This window comes from Adiantum capillus-veneris, chromosome 9 (genome assembly GCF_014529385.1).
Source record: "Adiantum capillus-veneris isolate H3 chromosome 9, ASM1452938v2, whole genome shotgun sequence".
Taxonomy (NCBI): domain Eukaryota; kingdom Viridiplantae; phylum Streptophyta; class Polypodiopsida; order Polypodiales; family Pteridaceae; genus Adiantum; species Adiantum capillus-veneris.
Window position 1 is genome coordinate 63,833,109 of NC_140939.1, and position 25,132 is coordinate 63,858,240.

Here is a 25,132-nt window from a genome sequence, read left to right on the forward strand (position 1 = left end):
AGACAAACCACTTTCATGGGCAAACCTAAGCATCCAAGTGTCCTTGCAAATCAACACAATATCATCAGCATATAACAATAGCGGAATCCATGTCCCTACCAGCGGTGCACCTCTATCACCATCTCTCTCAATGTAGTCAAAAACCTCATTTACATACATACCAAATAGAGTAGGAGAGAGCGGGCAGCCCTGCTTCACCCCAATAGTGAAGTGAACCGGTGTAGATAGACCCTCAGAGGTGCGTACATGGTGTACTACTGATCTGTACAATGCCACGATCCCCCAAATGAGCTCTGCGGGTACTCCCATCTCCTGTAATCTGCACATCAATCTAGCTCTGGGTACTGTGTCAAAAGCTTTGCGGAAGTCCACAAAGCTACAATAGATCCGTCTCCCATGGGATCTGCCCTCCTCAATGATGGCCCTGAGTGTCAAGATATGGTCAAGAGTAGAAAAACCTCTCCTGAACCGTGCTTGCCCAGCTGCACACATTCCCTCCCTCTTTGCTCATCTACTCAGTTGTTGCTCAAGAATGGATGCGTACAACCGTGCCAATGTGTGTCCAATCATCATAGTGTGATAATTTCCAGGCTCCATAGGGTCTCCTGACTTGAAGATAGGTACAATCATAGATAGGCTCCAAGTGTTAGGCAAGCCCTCACACATGACACGGTTAAACATAACTGCTAGAAGCTCTGCTAGTAGATCTCTGGCATGCATGAAATGCTCAACAACTAAGCCATCATGATGATATGCTCTCCCAATCCTCATCCTTTCAATGGCCTTCTTCACCATCTCAGCGATGAAAAAAGCACATGTGTGTGGGCATGGATCAGGGGGGTCGGGAAGGGGCGGCTTTCCAAGAACTTTGTACAAAGATAACGTGTACTGACCCCAACTCTTTGTAGAGGTTATGGGGGGGGACTGCTCATGAAAGAGCCGCCATGCCTCATGTGAGTTCTGACTCAAGAATGGCTGGTATAGATCCTGCTCTAGTCGAGCCAAAAATGTCCTCTTCTTCCGCTGCACTAGGCGTCGGAAGTCAATCTATGACTGTGTGTGATTGAAGTCCCCCAAAAGCACCTCCCTTTGAAGTCCAGCTCTAGTCTGGCGGCATTCCTCATCATACTAGCTGTTCTGAGGCATGCTCCCTGAACGACGTCTTTGCTCAGGCTGGGTGTGTGGGTATGCCTCTGCTGCTACATCATGTAATGTCTGTGTAAGTATAGTAGTAAGCTCCTCCAGAGGTCGCCTTGGCTTCTCAGTGATAGGCGTCTGTAGATCATGTCTATGTATACAAAATCCGTCTCCCGTGTGAAGGTGTAGCGAGTAGGGGCTGCTACTCGTGGCCTGTGTGCTACACTGAACTGGAAAGAGATGGTCAACGACACAAGAGCATGATCCACTGCCACCCTAACAAGTCTGGGCCCAACTGTGAGATCCTGGATACTAGAGATGAGATTCGGCTGCGCCATGACATAATCCACTGTGCTCGCTCCATGTTTGTGTGGAAAGCATGTGAAACCTCCTGCAGCGGGAAATCTTTGTAGGCCATTCAAGATGGCGAATCCATGTGCACCCCCCATGTCTATCAAGTGCCGTCCATACTCAGTATGTTCCCCATCTTGTGATAGTCTGGATAGGCCCGTCCTTGCAACATCCAACTCTCTCAGCATCTCCTCTGAAGTATCATAAAATACTGTCTGATGATGGGAAGTCCTAGCATTGAAATCATTCTAGAGAACTCCCATATGTCATCATCCAAAATAGAGAAGGGAGACTGTCCTCTGGGAGGTGCATACTCCGGGGAAAGTAGCAAATAGCAATGTAAAGATATCTGCCTGTCTCTTCTCTCAATCTCACCCACATGTACCTAGCTTGCTCATCCCTGCGGGCTATATGTATCAATGGTTGCAACTCCTCCCTGAATAACACTGCCACTCCTCCTGATGTAAGGTGCAGCGGAATGAATGTTTGAACTTTGCTCAAGATGAGTGCTCCGAACTGTGCTCAAGGTTCCTTGTTCTTATGGAAGGGAGAGCCTTCCGTTCTTTAATAGAGAGTGCAATGGACACAAACAAAGTGAATGGACACTGTGCGTGAATGTGCATGAGATTGAGAGATACAGAAAGAAGAGAATACGACACCAGAGATGTTGTAAAACTCTCCTCAGAAGGCCCCACTCTCGATGGCAGGAGCGGTCTACTTATGATTGCACAAATCTCTACAATGCTTGGACTTGCCGACAATGTTGACGACGATGAGGACGACGATGAGACGGGCTGAAATCTGAAACTCCTAAGGGCTGAAATCTGCAAACCTTTATTTGCTGAATTCTGACTCTTTGTCGGTGATGATGTCGATGGTGATGATACGATGACGACGCGCTGAAAATGCAGATGCTGAAATCTGTGTTTTCGGGGCTGAATCTGCAAACTTCGCTGGATCTGATCGTGTGGCGAGGATTTGCTGCGGGAAGGTGAGATCTACGGGGTTTGGTGTAACTATGTCAGACTTTGTAAATAATTGATGTGTTTACGAGAAAAGAATTATCTAATTAGTTGTGTGCACATCAGAATAGATCTAGCAGTTTTGGGGCCTCAGGTACGCCCAAGTTTGGGCTAGATTATCTCAAGGAGACCCTAGCAGAAAATACCCTGAAGCCCTAGTGATTGGGAAATCGGGTCTTCAATGAAGGGATAAACAGTAGCCTCAGATTTTAGGCTCAGAAAATTACGCGCGCTAGTGCAAGCACATGAATCAGATGGGGTCCTTAGAACAACAGTAATCGTAAGGCGTGAATTATTTTTACGGCCTTAGGATAAGTCAATTAAATTATTTTAAATTGTCTACGCTGGACCAAATGGTTGGACAAGTGCGAACAGGTAATGCCAGAGCAGTGCTGGTACGGCGTTGTGCTGGGGAGCAACTAACATTTTCATTGGTTGCATCTATTTGTGCAGTTGTGCACTTAATTGCACATTTTCATTAATTAGCATAGGAATTTTAAAGTCAAAAGTTTAATGGTTTTTAAATTATTAAGTAAGTGTGCCACTTGGCACACTTACCCATGCAATCTCTCTCTCTCTCTCTCTCTCTCTCTCTCTCTCTCTCTCTTCATGCTAGCGCCCCCTCTTCTGGCTGGCTATATGAGAGCAGCCCCTCCCTCTCTTGCCAGGTTGGCAGTGCACTACCCCCCCTAAGTTGAACATCCTCTACGCAGTGAAGCTCTCCATTGAAGCTTGAGAGCAGCACCTTGTGGTGTATGTGGAGCCTTTGAGCACCCATCACCTAGAACAAGGCCTCTCATGGTTGTAGGCAGCTGTGGGAGAAGTTTCATCGCGTAAAGTAATAGAAAACTCTCTTTCTCTCTCGTTTAGCTGCTGCAAATTCTCTGTTTTCAGCCCCTAATCATCTGTACTAGGGTGAATTTCAGCAAAGCTTTAATATAATCTTATTCCTCTCTACCCACTCTACACATACACAAAGTTTGGAGTGTTTCCGTCGCGAAAAGGACTACCATTTCGGCATTGGAATGCGCTCAGGTAACAATCTCTGGTTATGTGCAGAAAATTACAGTAAGTGTGTGTGCGTGTGTTTTGTATGTTTCTTTCGTGGGTTGACTGCAAGAATGATTATGTCCAAAGAGACACAGTTAGCGGAAGATAGACGTTCATTTATGAGAGCTTCTGATGAGTTTTGTGGAAGGTAGACTCTCACCTACGAGAGCTTCCCAAAATCTCACAGAATAGGAAAGATCCTCTCAGTATTTAGAGAGCAGTTCTTCTACTCTCTCAGTCAGAAGAAGAAAAAGGACAAGAAAGAATAGAGGACGGGATTTTGCCCCGTTCCTGTGCTTGTAAAGATTCTCCCTTAGTAATAAAGATATTCTCTTTATGGGGGGGGGGGGGGACTAACCCATCTTCTGGTCCCCAATGATGTGTCAAGCTTTCTCTCTTTCTCTCCAAAGTCTCTTGAGTATATAAATTGCATTTAATAGTCAGTGTTCGCTTCTGTATTTTTGTGACAATGGTATCAGAGCAAGGTCATTCTTCCTTAAGGGATTGACGACTCTTGGCAGACTGCAGAAATGGGAGGACGCGAGATAGAGTTCTCTCTCCTTCAACAGCAGGTGGTAGAGTTGCAAAAAGCTCTTTCCCATCCAGAAGTCCAAAAGATTTTCCATACTCTTGAGAAAGGAAAGGAGAAAGTGCCGATGGGGTCGGGAGAAATCTCGCAGAATCCAAAGGCGCCAGAACCAAGGAAAGATCCTTTAATTGGAACCTCCCTGTCACGTGACACATCCAACCCTATGTGTCCGTGGACAAGCTACACCATAACAGGGTTCATGTCGATCCGGTCAGTTTAGATTAGAAGCGATCTGGCACTTTTGTGAGTCTTTTCGTAGACCGTGCATGCCCAGTCACTTAGTGTAGATGCATATCCTTTGGTTGCACACCGTATAAGCATAAGCATTTCCATCAGATTCCATCAGAGTTGGTTTGGGGATTTTTCAAGTGACTTTATCCTATTTTTAACATTTTTCACTTATTTATTAAGTGACTTTTGTTGGGAACTAAGTAGGGCAAATTGGGTAAGTTAATATATAAGCAAACCCAAGTTAGCACAATTGGGCAGATGAGCAAGGAGCACAGCAGGCTTTCCAAGCAATAGGTCCTCCCTCCCTCTCTCAACAAGAACCTCGTCAAGCATGCCTTGGAGACCACCACCATCAGGCCAGCGTTTTGGGATCGCTAGCAAGCCTCCACCCTTGGCGTTTTTCCCTTCAACAGCTATCGCCAGCAAGTGCTCCCATCTTGGCGTTTTTCCCTACCACAGGCAGCCCAACCCCTAGCGTTTGCCATCGCCCACAAGACCTGCAAGAGGCAGCGTTTTCAGCCATAAAAACGCAGCCTAATACCTGCAAACCTTCAGCGTTTTCAGCCTACGACAGCAGCCATAAAAACGCAGCCTGATCAAGCCAGAACCTCAGCGTTTTTATCACCATATGAGCCCTCGACGAACAAGTCATTTTCAGCCATAAAAACAGCAGTAAACCAGTCATTTTCAGCCCCCCAAAGTGGTCCAGATTCTCAGCCATTACCCCTTTGTGGACAGCAGCTAGAAGAGCATCGAATTCAGCCCTAAGGTCATCGTCGTCGTCATCGGCATAGTCCCCGTTTGCATCAGTCCATGCATCATCATTGTACACCTTTGTGCAATCAAAAGTAGACCACTCCCGCGGACGAGAGTGGGGCCTTCGGAGGAGGGTTTTACAACCTCTTGGGTGTCGTATCTCTTTTCTCTCCTTCTCTCAGTCTCATACACTTGCACGCACAACATCCACTCACTTTGTTCGTGATCATAGCACTCTCCATAAAGACAGAAGGCTCTCTCCTTCCCTAAGAACTAAAAGGAACCTTGATCAAATATAGATCACTAATCTTGAGAAAAAACAACATTCATTCCGCTGCACCTTACACTCCCGCATGCACGAGAGGCAGAGGAAACCTCCAGAACGTCATGTGCGGTTTAATCCAAAGGTTCAAGAGCAGGATCCTCCTGATTCTCCTCAGTTTTCTTTCATGAAGGATCTGGATGACATAGTCACTCCAGAAGACATGTTTCTTGACGATGCGTCGCAGCAAGAAGTGCATTCAAGGGAAAGGACTCTTGTCCACAAGGAGTCTTAAGCATAGAAAGAAGGAGCACCATAAGAGGAAGCACCACAGGCAGAAAACATTCAAGTCAGGAGACAAAGATGTAAAATTTGACACCTACAATGGACGGCGTGATAATGACAAAGCTTTGGCTTTCATCCGCCAATTGGAAGTTGCATTTGCATAAGGGAACTTTAAAGAAAGATCCAAGCTTGGCCATGTCAGTATGTACCTGAAAGGCACCACCAGCAGTTGATGGTTAACCCTGATCTTAGAAAATCGCAAACCCCAAGATTGGACTGTTTTCAAGAAGGAGTTTTACGCTCAGTTTCTTCCTCCAGACTATGAGGAAGAGGTAAAGAAAGAATGGGATCGACTCTCACAGTCAGAGAACGAGACTGTTCCACGCTATGTGGATAGGTTTTGGGATGTTCTCTTGAAAGTCACTCCATTCAAGAAAATTGACGATTCGGAGAAGATGCGCAAGTTTGAAGCAGGATTGCATGAAGCCTTGCAAAAGGCTATGAAGCTTTACCCTCGAGGTAATTTGCAGATACTTATGGAATCAGCTCGCATAGCTGATGGAATACATGACAAGGGTACTCCAAGGAAGATGGAGCAAAGCACCTATCATGCCAAGCAGAAGGCTCTCCATGAGAAGCCTACCTTCTCAAAAGAAGAAAAGAACCGCCTCCGAAGTAGAAGGAAAGCCAAATCAGCCCAAGAAAGGGAAATATCTCTCTCCTGTTGAATTCAGAACTTACATCAGCGAAGGAAGATGCTTCAAGTGTGGACAAATCGGGCATATGAAGGGTGATTGTCCTACCAAAACCCCGCAACCACCCTCTTCCAAGGTAGGATCCGTACGTACGTACGGATCCGTACGGTACCGTACGTCTGTACAGTACGGTACGGTACCGTACGGATCCATACTGTATTAAAAAAAAATTATATTAAAAAAAAAAAAAAACGAATTTCCCCTTTGCGTTTTCGGATTTAATTTCGCCTCTGTTTTGGGGGTTTGGCCGCCTGGTTATTGAGACAGAGTGAGTTTGGGCGTCTGTTTATTGCAAACTATTGACTACAGAGTACTACGGAGAGAGTTTGGGCGCCTGTTTATTGCAGACAGAGCTCTGCAAACTCACCTGCAGAGCAACCTTGTGCGCGGTAAAGGTAAGTGCTCGTCCTCGCGAGTCTCTCCCGTCTCCCTCGCGCATACCTCGTGTGTTTCTCGCGATAGCATCAATGTTTTTGTTCACCAATCTGTAGATACACCATGCCTCGCAAACCCAACCCAGTCTGGAGCGCACACACCACTGTCGTTGCGGTGGTAAATACAGGAGGGCAAGCAGGATCAGGAACACGTACTTGGGCCTGCAAATATTGTGGAAAACAGAAGACAAGTACAGTGACGCGTGTGTTGAGGCACCTTACTGGCATCGGCACTATTGGCCAATGCGGATGACTCGCCTTGGATTGTCTATTTATGACAGCCTTGGATAGTAGAACAGTGAGCTAATATCCTAGAAGCGATACTTATGAATTTATTATCAAGTACGGACCGTATTGTAGGTTTTTGACATTTTCGAAAAAAACCTTACGAATTTTACGTACCTTACCACTCAATCCATTCAGTACTACGTACAGTACGTACCGAACACGTACCGTACCTTACGTACCTTTCCACCTTGCCCTCTTCTAATGCAGTCCAGATGTACAGGGGAATACAACCAAGGATGGAAAAGAAAGAGCTCTTCTCAAAGCATGGGGTCGCATCAACAACCAACGCGCTCTTATTCTGTTTGACCTTGGCAGTTGTAACCGGCCTGTTCAATCCAAAAAGGGCGGTAGATTTTACTTCAAACCTTGATTTAGCTTTCACCCATTATTAGTCGTCTATTTTACCTGTACTTTCAAGACACAACAAAGGGGAGAGGGATACAGGCTGCTAGATTGCACCTGTATGAGTAGACCGACACCAGATTGGCCCCTAACTTAGGCGCCCCTTTCGGTATTTCTTTATTGTTCAAAAGAGGGAATAAACGCTGTGGATCCCCACAAGCTGCCCCGCACACACTTGGCTGAATTTCAATTGTTCTGGCCCGATTTCGGCAGCATAACTGTACTAGGACCCTTCACAGTCAGTATTCCCACACATTGACTGACTTTCCCGACGCATACGGGCACTTTACAAAACCTGGCGAGAATCTGCAGCACGCTGAATTCTCTGTTTTCAGCCCCGAAAATGCGCCAGATCGCCTGTACAGTGGTCCCCTTGCGTCCCCGAACCTCTTGGGGGTATTAGGGTCCGTTTAGGGCCAAAACCCTAAACCTGCAAAAATACACAGCAGGCTGTAATTCACTGTTTCGGGCTCCGTTTCGCGTGCCGGTCGCATCCGTAGCAAGTCCTCGAGCTCCCGCACCTGTAGGGCAACTTGCCCTTTGAATCGGACGAGATTTTTGGCGTGAAACCTCTCCGAATTCACCTGTACCTGTGGGGGGATTAGCCGCTAGCTAATCCAGTACCTGTGCAAGAGGCTCTTGCCTCGGCAATCGCGCATGAACCCACACAACTGTACATCGGTCAAATGAAAAGCCCACTAGAGGGGCATAACATACTGCCATAGGGGAGAGAGAGGGCAGTGTGTAGCGTGCAGGGCATCACTCCTGGCACCGCACTGTACATAGGAGGGAAAGCAAGCACTCCATAGCTCTTAACCTGTGACAAGCTGAAAATGAGCCCTTCTCCTCTCTAAAATCAGCGTCCCCTTCTCTTGCATGAGGAAAGTGCACCAGAAGGTGCCACTTGGCACATTTATAAGCATTTTCCCGTTTCGAGGTTGCCGCCTAAAAATCTCCCAACCGGTTGCCCAGTTGACTTCACGGCAGAGCAAGAAAATGTTCCCCTTGTCATTCCGGAGGTAATGGCGTCAACACATTTTCAGGTCCCAAAATAGCAGTTCCCTAAATTTTAGGAGATGCTGCCATTGTATCTTTCTAGGTCATCCGACCCTCTTTGTACACTGCGGCCACATCCAGAACTGAAATGTAGCCTCTGTAGCAAAGGATTCCACTTTGGCTAGTCAATGATCCCACTTGGCTAACCATAGTCCTTGTCCAACCTTAGTGCTCTCTTGCCCTCAGGCCTGGACTCCCTCTGGACAGTTCCACACTAGCTATGCAATGCAGGGCAGTTAGATTTCCCGAGGGGTGTTTCCAAAAAGTGAAAGTAAATAGATAATAAGAAAGAAATCAACAAAAAGGATAGATAGTAGTCACACGCTGGTGACAGCAGTACAGACAACTTCATCTCTACAAAGCTAGCCGATGATCTGAATTTACAGCTTAACCGTTTTGGAGTTTCTATTCAAGCACAATCTGCTTTCAAAGGGCAGAACTCTAGCTCTACTCCAATCATAGGGAAGCTGAATTTAAAGGTCGACAGCTACAAAGATCAAGAGTCTTTCTTATTAGCTTCACTTGAAGGGTGTGATGTTATCTTGGGAATGCCTTGGCACTACAAGATGCATCCCATTCCCGACTATGTTCATAAAACTTTATCCTTTGATCATAAAGGAAAGGAATATCTTGTACTTGCGGATGTAGGTAATTGGCGTATCCCCATCGCCAATCACATTGCAATCAAGAAAGTAATGAAAAAGTGTGTTTCAGCGTACTTGATTTTTGCAAGAGAGAGAGAGATGTGTCTGCTTCACAATTTTCTTCCTCTTTAGAGCAAAAAAGACTTAAGTTATTAGAAAGTTTTAAAGATTGTTTTGCAGATGAACTTCCAAATGAACTCCCACCTCCTCGACGTGAGGATTATACAGTTGATTGGATCCCAGGAAATTCTCCTCCAAATCAGCCCCCTTATCGAGTTAGTCTAATGCAGCAAGAGGAAATCCTCAAGCAGGTTAACGAACTTTTGGAGAAGGGCTTAATAAGGCCTAGTACTTCTCCATATTATTCACCTGTCTTGCTAGTACAGAAAAAGGACGGCACATTCCGCATGTGCATAGACTATAGATCTCTAAACAAGATCACAATCAAGAATCGATTTCCAATCCTTCCGATTGATTACATTCTTGACAAGTTACAAGGAGCAAGTGTCTTTAGTCGTATAGACTTGAAGAGCGGTTATCATCAAATCCGCATAGCTCCTCAGGATGTGCATAAGACTTCATTTAGAACAACCTTCGGGTTGTATGAATTCCTAGTGATGCCTTTTAGACTCACTAATGCACCAGCCACATTCAACAGAATGGTGGATGGAATCTTCCACTCATATAGAAGCTTTAGAGGCGTTTTCTTCGATGACGTCTTAATCTTCTTAGAGACCGAAGACGAACACTATAAGCATCTCGCATTAGTGTTTGAAGAATTACGCAAACACAAATTATTTGTGAATGCTAAGAAGAGTGAGTTCTTTTTAAAAGAAATCCACTATTTGGGCCATATAGTATCTCACAACCAGGTGAGAATGGACCCTGATAAGATTCAAGCAGTTGTAGAATGGCCTACGCCAACTACAGTACATGATGTACGAAGTTTCCGTGGCCTCTGTTCCTATTATCGGTGTTTCATACGAGCCTTTGCTGCGATAGCAGGTCCCCTCCATGACCTGACAAAGAAATGGATTCCATTCCATTGGGGTTCTGGACAAAAACAGGCTTTTGAAAAGCTTAAGTATCTACTTAGTCACGGACCTGTTCTCACCGTCCTTGATCTTCGCAAACCTTTCGAGGTATACTGCGATGCATTTGGAGATTATGTAGGAGCAGTTTTGAACCAAGAGGGTCACGCCATAGCGTACGAAAGTCGGCGCCTTAAAGATGCAGAGTTGCATGCTTCCATATATGAGAAAGAGCTCATGATAGTAATTCATGCTCTTTCCATTTGGAAACATTATCTATTAGGAGCTGACTTTATTATCAAGACAGATCATCAAAGTCTTCGCTACTTTCTCACACAGAGAAAGTTATCAGAAAAGCAGATGAGATGGGCCAACTTTCTTTCAATGTTCCATTTTCAGATTTTACACACTTCTGGAACAAAGAATGCAATTGCAGATGCTCTCTCCAAGCGTCCAAAGATCAATGTGCTAACAACAATTTATCATGAGGAACTAGAATCTCTCAGTGAGATGTATCCTCAAGATCCGGACTTCGCTACAATTTGGGCAGATCTTCAAGTTGGTCACTCGAGGCCACCTTATTCCATTAGGGATAATACGCTCTATCATCAACAAACAATATGCATAGCTCAGCCCTTACGACAGAAGGTGATGGATGAAGCACATAATTCTCTTTATGCTGGGCATCGAGGAATTGCTCCTACCACTAGTGCCCTCGAAAGGTATTTCTTTTGGCCAACACTCCGTGCGGACATTGAAAAACATGTACGTGAGTGTTTAGTCTGCCAAAAAGTAAAATATGACAGACAAAGTTTATGGCAAGCTTCAACCACTCCCTGTGCCTAACACGCCATGGGAAAGTATTACCATGGATTTTATTACGGATCTTCCTCGATCTAAGAATGGAAATGATGCAATCTGGACTATAGTAGACAGATTCAGTAAGCAAGCACATTTCCTTCCAGTAAAGAAGACGATCAAAGCTGATCATATGGCTAGAATATTTCTAGCTCAGATTTTTAAACACCATGGATTGCCAAAGACTATTGTCAGCGATAGAGATCCTCGCATGACTAGTCTATTTTGGTAGGCATTGTTCGAAAACTTGGGAACTAAGCTTGATTTTTCATCAGTTTATCATGCTCAAACAGATGGTCAAAGCGAAATCGCTAATGCCACTGTTTTAGACCTCCTCAAGTGCTATGTTTCGGAACGACAATCCGAATGGGAACAGTACTTACCGATAGTTGAGTTTGCATATAATAATACCATCCATTCCTCAACTGGTAAAGCTCCCTTCGAAATTATTTATGGGAAGCCACTCTTACTTCCTATTATGGTTACCAAAGAAAACATCTTCGCTGCAGATGAATTTGTGCGCAATATTGATATTGCCTATCAACAAGTAAAGCAAGCAATTCTACGTACTCAAGAGCAACAGAAGAGAAAAGCAGACAAGCACAAAAGGAATCTCAATCTTGAAAAAGGACAATATGTCCTGCTTCGCTTTGAGAAAGCTAGATTGAAAAAGCGGGTCGGAAAAGGGAAAGTTGTCAAACTTTCCCATAGATTTTACGGCCCTTTCAAAATTACAGATAAAGTCAATGACGTGACTTTTAGATTGGATTTGCCTTCTCACTGGCACATCCATAATGCTTTTCATGTAAGTCTCCTCCGACCATATGTTGGACCTCCTCCAGTGGCGCCAGTACAAGAAGATCCTCTAGAAGTCGAAGAGACTGAGGAAATCCTTCAACCTGAATAGATAATACATCACTTTGAGAGACAACTAAAGTCGGGGAGCCTACATCGAAAGTATTTAGTCAAGTTTAAGAATTACACTCCTTTAGATGCAGAGTGGATGACTGAGTCCGATCTTAAGGACTACCCAGATATCTTGCACAGTTATGTTGACGCTCTACAGTTGAGGCCAACTGTTTAGAACCAAGAGAGATGTAACTATGTCAGACTTTGTAAATAATTAATGTATTTACGAGAAAAGAATTATCTAATTAGTTGTGTGCACATCAGAATAGATCTAGCAGTTCTGGGGCCTCAGGTGCGCCCTCAGGTTCTGGGGCCTCAGGATCTAGCACCTCAAGGAGACCCTAGCAGAAAATACCCTGAAGCCCTAGTGATTGGGAAATCAGGTCTTCAATGAAGGGGTAAAGAGTAGCCTCAGATTTTAGGCTCAGAAAATTACGCGCGCTAGTGCAAGCACAAGAATCAGATGGGGTCCTTAGAACAACAATAATCTTAAGGCTTGAATTATTTTTACGGCCTTAGGATAAGTCAATTAAATTATTTTAAATTGTCTACGCTGGACCAAATGGTTGGACAAGTGCGAACAGGTAATGCCAGAGCAGTGCTGGTACGGCATTGTGCTAGGGAGCAGCTAACATTTTCATTGGTTGCATCTATTTGTGCAATTGTGCACTTAATTGCGCATTTTCATTAATTAGCATAGGACTTTTAAAGTCAAAAGTGGAATGGTTTTAAATTATTAAGTGTGCCAAGTGGCACACTTACCCATGCAATCTCTCTCTCTCTCTCTCTCTCTCTCTCTCTCTCTCTCTCTCTCTCCATGCTACCGCCCCCTCTTTTGGCTGGCTATATGAGAGCAGCCCCTCCCCCTCTTGGTGTATGTGGAGCCTCTGAGCACTCATCACCTAGAACAAGGCCTCTCATGGTTGTAGGCAGCTGTGGGAGAAGTTTCATCGTGTAAAGTAGTAGTAAACTCTCTTTCTCTCTCGTCTAGGTGCTGCAAATTCTCTGTTTTCAGCCCCTAATCACCTGTACTAGGGTGAATTTCAGCAAAGCTTTAATATAATCTTATTCCTCTCTACCCACTCTACACATACACAAAGTTTGGAGCGTTTCCGTCGCGAGTAGGACCTCCATTTCGGCATTGGAACGTGCTCAGGTAACAATTTCTGGTCATGTGCAGAAAATTACAGCAAGCGTGTGTGCGTGTTTTTTGCATGTTTCTTTCGTGGGTTGATTGCAGGAATGATTATGTCCAAAGAGACACAGTTAGCGGAAGATAGACTCTCATTTATGAGAGCTTCCGATGAGTTTTGTGGAAGGTAGACTCTCACCTACGAGAGCTTCCCAAAATCTCACAAAAGAGGAAAGATCCTCTCAGTAGTCAGAGAGCAGTTCTTCTACTCTCTCAGTCAGAAGAAGAAAAAGGACAAGAAAGAATAGAGGACGGGCTTTTGCCCCGTTCCTGTGCTTGTAAAGATTCTCCCTTAGTAATAAAGATATTCTCTTTATGGGGGGGGGACCAACCCATCTTCTGGTCCTCAATGATGTGTCAAGCTTTCTCTCTTTCTCTCCAAAGTCTCTTGAGTATATAAATTGCATTTAATAGTCAGTTTTCGCTTCCGTATTTTTGTGACATTTGGGGGTTCTACTGCAGGTACTGAATGCTGAAAACTGAAAACGCTGGTACTACTGTGGATTCTGTCGCGAAGGAACTACAAAACGCTAGGTCGCCTGCTGCTCCAAAGATGCTAGGGCTGAATTCTGCTGCTGGGGGAAAATCCACTAACGCTAGGGCTGATCTGCTGTTGTGAAGTGATTCTGCTGTGTTTGCCAATGCCGAAGATCCTCTGCAATGCAAAATCGCCAAGGCTGATCTGTCCTTGCAAAAATGCTAGCTTGATGCTGAGTTGCAAAAACGCTAGGCCATGTTGTTGGGTGTCCTGTTGAGAAGGTGTCTATTGAGCGATGCTCTTGCTGCCTCTTCTGCCAGAAAGTGCTAGCGCTAGGTTTGCTTATATACAAACTTAGCAAAATTGCCCTTTTCACTTTTCAACAAAAGTCACTTAAAAATAATAAGTGAAAAATGTCATAAATAGGGAAAATAGGTCTATGCACTGTAAAAATGCTACTGATGGGATCTGACTGGAATTTGATGGTCATGCTGTGTGCAACCAGAGGATATGCATCTAATCTAAGTGTCTGGACATGCACGGTCTATGAGCAGACTCACAGAAGTGCCAGATCACTTCCTATTCTAGACTGACTTGACTGAATTGAACCCTGGTCATGTTGTAGCTTGTCCTCGGACACATAGGGTTGGATGTGTCACGTGACATCCCCTCCTTTTCAAAGTGAGGTATTGGTACCGAACTATATGGCGTCGAGGGAGATCGCCAATAGTATCCGGAATCCTGGAAGGGACTCTTCGCCGGCCCACTCTGATGCGTGGGTCGTGCGATACTTGAACTTCATAAAGGTTTGCAACGCTTGCTTCTTTGGGCCGCACCGAAAACGACACAAAGTCATCTGTAGCTCCTTCAATGCTTCAACTTTGTCTATGGATGTAGGTCCACTTTCTTCAAGAATCTCCAAAGCTGAAAATTCCTAAAACCACTTCCAACACAAAAACATGAACATATCTATTCCATGTAAAGTGAGCGGAGAAAATCTCGTCTGCCTCAAATATTGTGCATGCAATGTAGATGAACAAATAGACGGAGTGCCAAACCGTTCAGCACACACACGCAAACAATGAGATCGAATCCTTTGTTTCTAATCTATATCAATCAACTGTGGCAAAACACAATGGAAATGCAAATGCTTGGTGCTCATACTTTCTTGTGCTCTTTCTACGACAGTGCCCGTCCCAAGGAAGAGACAGGGAATGTGACTTCCTTGAATGCATACTTTTCAGCTTTTCATGAACAATCCGCATACATTCGTGCTCATTCATGAGTCAAACGTGCTCAACGTGCGATATGTCATGCCTTTGGAAAGGGATCACATAAAGACGCTGACTAAAATAGAGGAAACAATCACGAATGGAACACTTGTATAATGCGTGTTGACAAATCATTCGAACACAAAGTACTTCCTGTAAGGGTTCTTTGGACCTAGGCGCGAGAGCCAAGATCTGTTCGTCGTGTTTGATCGAATCTGCTTGGGGGTTTGCTGTGGACCTCGACTCAAAAGCCAAGATCGATTCTTCGTGATCGATCGAATCTGCAACGAGGCTAGCTTCGCTAGAAAAAGCATCAAGTAAACCATCATCCTTGTGAACAATCACATCTTGATCATACAAATCATCATGCTCATCATTATTATGCAATTCATCATGCTTATCATAATCATGCAAATCCTGTGTGTCTTGCTTTGGAGAAGAAGAGATGGAGAGAGTCTCCTTTTCCCGAATCTCTTGTATCTGTGGTTGAACTTGAGAAAAGAGTCGCAACATTTCTTTCATGTGGCGGTCGTTCATTGCTTGTCTTGCTTTGTTCTTGCGATCAAATTCTGCTTCTCTTTTTGTCGCGTTCACGTGCTATGGCTGCCATTCTTTCTTCGTACTTACGATCAATTTCTGCTTTTCTTTCTACATTGCTTGCTTCGTGTTCTAACTTCCTTTCCATAAACATCTGGCCCAAAGCCTCCATAGGAGTTAGTGCAATCCTTGGCGTAGATGGGGAAGGGGGAGGGTCGGAAAAACCTCCTGGTGGGAAAAATCCTTCTTCGCCTCTCTCATGCTCATCACCTCCAAGCGAAGTATCCATTCCGCTTCGAGTGATGACCATCCACTGAAGTCTTGGGTTCTTAAGTTCACGAGGAACTTGGGTTCTTGCGGGTCTTGGGGGTCTTGAGGGTCTTGAGGTTCTTGAGAGTCTTGAGGTTCTTCTTTCGCTTGCAATCTGTGTTAGAGAAGGATCTTCTCTTCACCCGAGTTCTTCTCTTTCCAACGGGCACACCCCTTGGCGGCCTTGCGCTCACACCAAGGTTGCTTTTTCCCACCTCACGTCGATTGGCCGGCCGCTAAGTGCACGGTCCGCTCTCAATGAGTGAAAAGAGCACAAGGGGAGGCTGGACAAGCCCTTCTTTCTTGGGTTTCCTGTCACTCTTCAAAAACACGATTAGGATTCGACACGCCCAAGAGGACTTGGGTTACACACGACCGCAATAAGCAAAAAAAAAAATTGTGGTTCTTGTGGTTCTTTCCTTGAGTGATACAGAACAGTGCCAAAGCTCTGATACCAATGTTAGGTGCAGCGGAATGAATGTTTGAACTTTGCTCAAGATGAGTGCTCCGAACTGTGCTCAAGGTTCCTTGTTCTTATGGAAGGGAGAGCCTTCCGTTCTTTAATGAGAGAGTGCAATGGACACAAAGAAAGTGAATGGACACTGTGCGTGAAGGTGCATGAGACTGAGAGATAGAGAAAGAAGAGAATACGACACCAGAGATGTTGTAAAACCCTCCACCGAAGGCCCCACTCTCGATGGCAGGAGCGGTCTACTTATGATTGCACAAATCTCTACAATGCTTGGACTTGCCGACGATGTCGACAACGATATGAGGACGACGACAAGACGGGCTGAAATCTGAAACTGCTAAGGTCTGCAAATTTTTATTTGCTGAATTTTGACTCTATGTCGATGACGATGTCGATGGTGACGATATGACGACGACGCGCTGAAAACGCAGATGCTGAAATCTGTGTTTTTCAGGCTGAATCTGCAAACTTCGCTGGATCTGACTGTGTGGCGAGGATCTGTTGCGGGAAGGTGAGATTGCGGGGTTTGGGGTTTCTACTGCAGGTACTGAATGCTGAAAACTGAAAACGTTGGTACTATTATGTATTCCGTTGCAAGGAATGGCAAAACGCTAGGTCGCCTGTTGCTCCAAAAATGCTAGGGCTGAATTCTGCTGTCGGGGGAAAATCCACTAACGCTAGGGCTAATCTGTTGTCGTGAAGTGATTCTGCTGTGTCTGCCAATGCCGAAGCTCCTCTGCAATGCAAAATCGCCAAGGCTAATCTGTCCTCGCAAAAACGCTAGCTTGATGCTGAGTTGCAAAAACGCTAGGCTATGCTGTTGGGGGTCCTGCTGAGAAGGTGCCTATTGAGTGATGCTCCTACTGCCTCTTCTGCCAGAAAGTGCTAGCGCTAGGTTTGCTTATATACAAACTTAGCAAAATTGCCTTACCTACTTTCCAACAAAAGTCACTTAAAAATAATAAGTGAAAAATGTCAAAAATAGGGAAAATAGGTCTATGCACTGTAAAAGTACTATTGATGGGATTTGACTGGAATCTGATGGTCATGCTGTGTGCAACCAGAGGATATGCATCTAATCTAAGTGTCTGGACATGCACGGTCTGTGAACAGACTCACAAAAGTGCCAGATCACTTCCTATTCTAGATTGACTTTACTGAACTGAACCATGGTCACGTTGTAGCTTGTCCACGGACACATAGGGTTGGATGTGTCACGTGACACCTGAGCCCCGCCCTCTACGCTCTGATCGTGTCTCCTATCTACAGGGTGTCTCCCATCTGTATCCACTAATGTGAGGCATAGATTGCCCAGGGGCTTGATGTGTCTCAGAGTAGAAGATGATGTCTCTCCCGGTAAAACTCTCCTCAAAAGCACCCACATGAAGGCGCATAGATCCATTACAATTCCAGGTAGCAACTTTGAGTGTGGTCCCATAGGCCTCGCACCGTCATGTGGAGCGTGGCTCCTATATCACCATGTAACAAACTGCTGATGTGTCAAAGCCTAAAGAAGGGAGCCAACTTACAGATGCCGGCCGAGGGACCTAAACCCTAAGAAGAGCAAGTAGTAAAAGAAGTCCTACCAACTTATGGGGACCCCATCCGATGGGGCCCCAAGTGACATAAAGGATCAAAATAAAGTAGGACCCGCACACACACAAATAATGATGACGTGGCAGATTTTCGAAAATTGCGCTGACATGATGACGTGGCAGGCTGTACGGATTTCCTTGATTTACGTTGGTAGCTTTTTGGCAGTGCTTTTGCACCAGATGCTTTTGAGTCAAAATGCTTTTCAGGCCAAGCGCCTTTAAATATGAGGTTAGGGCTCATTCTCTGGCATGCTTCTTGGAGAAGGTGCTGAGTCTGGAGTTCTGGCTTGTACTGTGTTGATGCAATATAAAAGAGGCGCCAAGGTTTGGGGCCAATACTCTCTGGGGTGGAATTCCGCCACTTCGTGTCGCGTGTCGTCTCTCTTTCAGTTGAGTTGTTATTGAAGTGCTAAAAGTTTGTTCAGTCTGTTATTTTCTATTGGCACGTGGTGTCCGTCTTGTGACAATGGTATCAGAGCATCAGGCCTATGTTTTTCTGAAAGCGTACTGGTCCTACAAAAGAGTAGATAGAGCTATTGGAATTTTACTTGAGGTATGTTCGCCCTATAACCTGGACTTATTAGCCACTGCCACCCTTACTTCATCGCGCATCGGGCGCGCTCCCGTCTTCACCGCTCATGTCTTCCAGGGCATAAGCCATTAAAATCACTTGCAAGAGAAGGATCCAAGATTTGTTTCGAGCTGCTAGTTTCCTCAGAGACAGTGCCATGCAGATGTTGATATCTACAGCTACCAAGCCGCACACTTCCAAGGACTTGGCAAGCTTTCAAGAAAACTTTTGCCCGAAGTTATATGGTTTCTGACATCTTCCTTCGGAGTGCAACTTTTGGCAGAGTGGGGTATCTTGAAATGCTTGCCATGGAAACCCTAGCAGATTATAACTTGAAGTTTCTCGACGTCTCCCAGTAGATGTCTCTTCACGACTAGATGAACTTGGAGATCCAGTGTGATTGCTATCTTGGGACTACCATCGCCGCCAAAGAAAACACTCTCTGTCCAACAGCTGATGGACCATGCTTGGACCATGCTTTGCTCGGCTACGACCTCATGGAAAGAATCTAACCCTAATTTTTAGTGCAGGTTTCAGGATGGAAAGTAAGTCGACTTTTCGAGCTCGACTGATGTTGAGATTGCTTTTTAAGTTTGAAATCTGTTTGAGAACTTGTTTGGTGATCCTGTTTGGAATTTGTTTGAAATGGATGGTATCTGTTTTGAACCTGTCTGGGTGCCGATTGAATTGTTTGACTCTGGTTTTAATACTGGTTTCAATGATTGGTGATTTTACTCTTGGGTGGAGTAGTGAGAAATAATGTTTGAGAATGCTTGTTCATACTCATGGCCCGGACCCTTGTGGTTATTTACGGGGGGAGTATTGAATGATTGAAAAGTGTTGTTTTTACTCATGGCCCGGACCCTTGTGGTTATTTACGGGGGGAGTATTGTTGTTGTGATTCCCGGCCCGGACCTGGATGGTTATGCGGGAGGAGTATTAAGAAGTCTGAGCAGTGGTTACTCTCAGCACCTCCAAACGACGCAGGCTACGGTCTGGGGGGCGTTTGGTTGTAAAAGGCCTCTATATCTCCCGGCCCGGACCTTTTTAGGTTATGCGGGAGGAGTGATGAGGGAGTCGTTGAATATCTTTCGGCCCGGACATTGTTAGGTTATGCGGGAGGAGTGTTCATCGGCGACTTTATGTTTCTATGTCTTGTAACATGCATATGTGAGCATTTGTGTTGCATTGTGATGTGCCAACTACTGAATATTCCTAATTGGATGAGATTGCCTGGGTATGTAATTTTAGTACATCAAGACACACGTGGAAGATTAATACGGTTTGGGTGTGATGGCTAATTTTACTACGCCGGAATATCAAGAGTTCCGATCTAGACGAAAGGAGAAGGTAACTCCTTGATCAAAACAGCAGAAAGGAGAAGCTAACTCAAAAGCGCAGAAAGGAGAAGCTAACTCCTTAATAAAAAGAGCAAACTGATTGTCCCTCCCTTAGAAATTTTTGAGTAACTTGAGTTGTTTTGCAGATATGCTGTAATCGGGGACGATTACTCTCTTCCAAGAAGGGGAGATGTAACAAACTGCTGACGTGTCAAAGCCTAAAGAAGGGAGCCAACTTACAGATGTTGACCGAGGGGCCTAAACCCTAAGAAGAGCAAGTAATAAAAGAAGTCCTACCAACTTATGGGGACCCCGTCCGATGGGGCCCCAAGTGACATAAAGGATTCAAATAAAGCCGCACACACACAAATACTGATGACGTGGCAGATTTTCGAAAATTGCGCTGGCATGATGACGTGGCAAGCTGTACGGATTTCCGCGTTTTGCATTGGCTGATGACGTGGCAACTGTACGGATTTTCGTGATTTACGCTGATAGCTTTTTGGCATTGCTTTTGCACCAGATGCTTTTGAGTTAAAAGGCTTTTCATGAAAAACTGCTTTTCAAGCCAAGGGCCTTTAAATATCTCATTCTCTGGCATGCTTCCTGGAGAAGGTGTATGCTTCCTGGAGAAGGTGCAGAGTCTGGAGTTCCGGCTTGTACTGGGTTGATGCAATATAAAGAAATACCGAAAGGGGCGCCAAGGTTTGGGGCCAATACTCTCTGGGGTGGAATTCCGCCATTCCGTGTCGCGTGTCGTCTCTGTCTTTCAGTTGAGTTGTTATTGAAGTGCTAAAAGTCTGTTCAGTTTGTTCTTTTCTATTGGCACGTGGTGTCCGTCTTGTGACACGCCACTCTTCCATCTCGGTAAAAAGCAATCTCACCTTTCTCCCTTGCCGCTCTAATCTCTGGCATCACCTCGTGCGTATGGGCGATCTGTGAGAGGGTAAGGTCGTCCCCGAGGAAGATACCCCTCTTCTTAAGAGTTGGTCTCTTCTTCAAAAAGTCCTTCGCTTCCATGAAGGGAAAACGAAGGATGAGTGCCCTTTCTTTCGAGGTTTCCCCCTTGCTCCCATTTTTCATGCTGCCCACTCTCCAGGCTCTTGAGTGCATCGGCTCATGAACCCCCATCAAAGCCATGAGTTCTTTTACCTCTTCGTCTACATTATCTTTGTCTTTAAGGCCGCAAATTCTCACATATAGAGAGCGTACACGTCGTCTTTGCTCCTCTTCTAGTGTCAGGTTGATAATGGTGGGTGTGGACGTTTCCTTGCTTTTCCCTTTCTTGGCAACCTCAATCCATTTCTCAGCCTCATCTGCTTTTTTTTGTAGAGTCTTTGTAATAACGTCCACCCAAGAAGTCGTCATTTCTTTATGCTGCTCTTCCCCCTCTTTGATGGCTCGCACTTGCTCTTTGATTGTGTTGAGTTATTCTATTACAGAGGGTTGCAATTCTCCCTCTTCAAGCATGTTTCGTGATCGTGCCTCAACGAGCTCCTTCTTGAGTGACGCAATCTCTTCGTCTTGGGCCATCACACATTCTCCCATTGCAATGATCTTGCTTTCTTGGGCCAAAACGCGATTTTCAAGTATTTTTATTGTCCCTAATAGGTTGCGGTTGATCTTGTTAATGATTTCGGTCATCTCTTCTTTGCACTTTTAAACTGCATCCTCTAAGGTTTCGGGCTTATCATTCTGCTTCCTCATGTTTGGTCGCTGAGAGGATTTTTGCGGTGGAAGGAGACCACACTACACGCACAAGTGCTTCCACATTATGCATACACGTTCTCCTACATGAAGCATATATGGCGTACAATTTCTGCAATTTCTGCAAATTACAACAAATGCCCGCTTTCTGCAATTTCTGAGAAAAAGGCTGAAATTTGAATTTTCTACAATTTCCTGCGATTTTCCTGATATCTGCTGATTTCTGCAATTTCTGAGAAATTTGAATTTCTGCAATTTCCTGCAGTTTTTGCAATTTTCCCGATATCTGCTGACTTCTGCTGTACCTGCCCGGGGGGGGGGGGGGAGGCTGCAGAGGAAGGGCTGCAAAGGGGGCAACCAGCAGGCTGATGGAAACGCCAAAGAGATGGAGGGTGATTAGGAAAAAATCTCCAGAGATGGGATGATGGCAAGGCACTAGCAAAACCTGCCAAATGAGGCTAAGGGGAGTTGCTTTTAGAGAGTTTTGTGACCTAGAGCACTCAAGTCATCACACTCCTTGTGCATGAGAGCCAGACCTCGAATTCCGTCAATCATGGGGCCACAATGTGAGAATGTAGCCCTTCAGTTTAGCACACTTGCCTTGAGCTTCACAAGAGCAAAACCTAGAGTTGTGCGGCCCCAAACCTCAAAAAGCGTGTCATCTGACTTTTCCTTCAAATTTGCTCAAATGTGCGCATGTGCGCACAGTATTTTGAGGTACCATGAGGCCCGTACCTCACAACCTAAATCATTTGACTTGGGAACTGGACCACTCATTGCAATTATCGTAGGCTACTACATACTGGTGTTTCTTGATGCCCTCCGAAATGTAACAATACCTGAAACACGTGTACAAAACATTTATACAAGAGGGTTCCGACTACAAAAGCCTAATCTAATGGACTCTTCCGGGCATGCATGTCTTGCGAACAGGCTCCCAAAATCACCGTACTAAATCCCCTAGGATCTATAGACACTGTTGGGCTGTGGAAGTTGGTTTAGCATGTCCACGAGGTACACAGGCCAGTGTGCACGTGACACTTCGTGAGTGTTCGTCTCCTCTATCTGTTCCTCTTCGTTCCTTCACTATCTACTTGACTCTTCATGAATGTATGGCCTTTTTAGTTCAGACTGAACTGTGAGTACTGAGCAGATGTTTAATGTGACAGAATGGCAGGATTCAAGGAGGAGCCCTCATATGCCCGTGAATTTTCTTGCTGGTAAAAGCTCGCTAATTACATAATTCAGTCGTTTTATAGCTTGCAGCAAGATTAGATTTTGCCTAACTTTATTCTTCCTGCAGGAGCTGTAGCTGGAGCAAGCGCAACCATTCTGACTCATCCTCCTGATGTGGTGAGTAGCTCACAAGCAAGTGATAAAAACACAGTCACAAGCTCACAACTGTGCCGATCCATCGACAAAGTAATAAAAGGAGAATTTCCAATTTTTCATCCTTCAAGTTGGAATGTGTTTTGAGCTTTGTTATAGATCTTGTAATGATTTGCAAGCCTTAGGAGCACTCTGGTTACAGTATATAAAAGGCATTTTAAACAATATGCGGCGTTCATTCCAGTTGGGATTCTTGTTGATGGTCGATTTTTTTATTTCTCTATTTCGTGTGCCTTTTTTGATGAAGAATGATTGGCTTTCCATGCAAGCATTTTTGATTGGCATGCAAAGTGGGTTTGAAATGCATGGAAGCACAAAGAGATGATTCATGAGAAATTTCTCGACATAACTATTAGTGATTATGCAGTAGGTTAAACAGTACCAAATAGGGTCAGGTAATACCTATAAATGGAAGAGGAGTGATCCTCTTTAAAACTGAGGCGGGCTTTCAACTAAATGGGGAAAGCGGGGCGGGGGCGGGGTGGTCATTGTGTGGACTGTCACTAATGCTTAATGATAGGGACTCGTCCATCCTTTTTTGTTTTTTTTGTTTTTTCCGAGAAAAAGATCCTTCTATTAGTTAATGAAAACTGCCCATAGGGCTACATCCACCTCTGCAGGAGAGGGCTACAACAAGCATGGTGGGGAGACTCACCCAATGAAAAAACAGCATATATACAATGGGGCTAAATCAAGACATGGGAGGAGGGAAGAGCCACACAGGTGGACAGTAGTGCCATTTGAGCACCGCACCCCCTGGACCATGGTGTAGAAAGGCCCAGGGCGCCAGAGTCGAAGGAAAGCCTCGCGGCGCTCCCGCATGCGGTTGGAGCTGCCCTGTAGTCCCTTAAGCTGTCCTCTGAGAGTATGGATCAACTCTAGCCAAAAGTCACGAACAGTCTCTGCTGGTGGCACAGGGCGAGCCTCAAAGATGCGGAAACAGCGGGCCCGCCAGATGAACCAGAGAGCTAGGCCGCTGATGAGCTCCCAACACTCCTCTCTCTCACTGCACCACTCCTGTGGAGTAAGATCTGTAGCAGGCTGGAGTGTAGGTTGCCCCCCCTGTATCACTATCATCCTGCTGGTGGAAGATAGCTCAAACTGAAGTGCCGGGCCCGTGAGGGTGGACCAAGCCGCTGCCCCCCAAGTGTACTATCGAGCCGTGGAGAGGGCAGGCATCAGCCGAAGAACTCGTAGCCACACCTGCTGGGCTGAGGGACAGTCCCAAAGACAGTGACGCTGACTCTCCACCAACTGGTCACAGGCTGTACATGCGGCCGAGAGACCACTATGCACAAGCCAGCTCCCTACTACTGTGGCTCTGTGTGCAACCAACCACTGGAACAAAGTGACGCGCCTCGGCTGTCTGGAGTCCCACAGCCTCTGCTAAAAAGCTGCCAAGAACTCGACTTTGAGGCCCTCCTCCTGCCAATGACGTGCTGCAGCGGGGCGGGCCTCTCTTTGTGCTGCAAGTATATGACGTCCAAGCCGAACAGTGTACTGAAAGAAAGGGACTCCTGGGCGGTCTGCAGAAGAGAAGGGGCCCCTCTAGGTCCCTCCATAGCCACTCACCAGGATCCCACTGTACTCGTGCCAATGGACAACACTCCCAAGCCCATAGCCTCCAATGTCCTGTCTCAAGAGCTGCTGGGTCAAGGTCTATGACGCAAGTCCTCCCACAGATGCCCACAACTCGGATCCTCTGGAAACAACACTCTGCTACCTGCGGGGCCTCTACTGCAACTCGTTGTAATCGTCCCCCACCCTGAGGCTCGAAGAACAGGGCTGGGATAGTCTCTGAGCAAGCCTTGACTGAAATGAGAACCTCCAGTCGTGTGAAGGCTCCCATCCACCGGGGTGCTACTTGCTCGAGAGCGTGAGCCACTCAGCTGGAACTGACTCTGAGATGTCCTGACACATGCTCTGAACCCCTCTCATGCCCTGTAGCTGGACAACCTGCACCTCCTCTGACAAACCTGTGAACTCTAGCCAGTCACCTAGAGAGCGCGCTGGACCTGCTGCCATGGGATCCCAAGAAACATGAGGCCTACTCCCAACCAAGTGGCTTCTCTGAGTGCTAACCATGGGGTTCCAGACGAGGGGTTGCCGTAGGTGCTCCTCCGTGCACATCGGCTGTCTCTGCTCTAGGCCACGCCGTAAGAGCTCCCAAGAACGAAGCAAACTCACAGCGAATCGGTCCTCCAGTCTCCT

General features: G+C 45.7%; 1 protein-coding gene across 1 annotated transcript in view; it reads left to right on the plus strand.

Annotated features, from left to right (window-relative positions):
• LOC147450579 (uncharacterized) overlaps nt 1-25,132 on the plus strand; it is a 53,353-nt gene that overhangs the window by 22,458 nt on the left and 5,763 nt on the right. The window contains exons 4-5 of the mRNA XM_086519756.1: nt 22,702-22,752; nt 22,836-22,885. Of these exons, the coding sequence (XP_086375882.1) occupies nt 22,702-22,752; nt 22,836-22,885 (101 nt within the window). The remainder of the gene's footprint in view (nt 1-22,701; nt 22,753-22,835; nt 22,886-25,132) is intronic.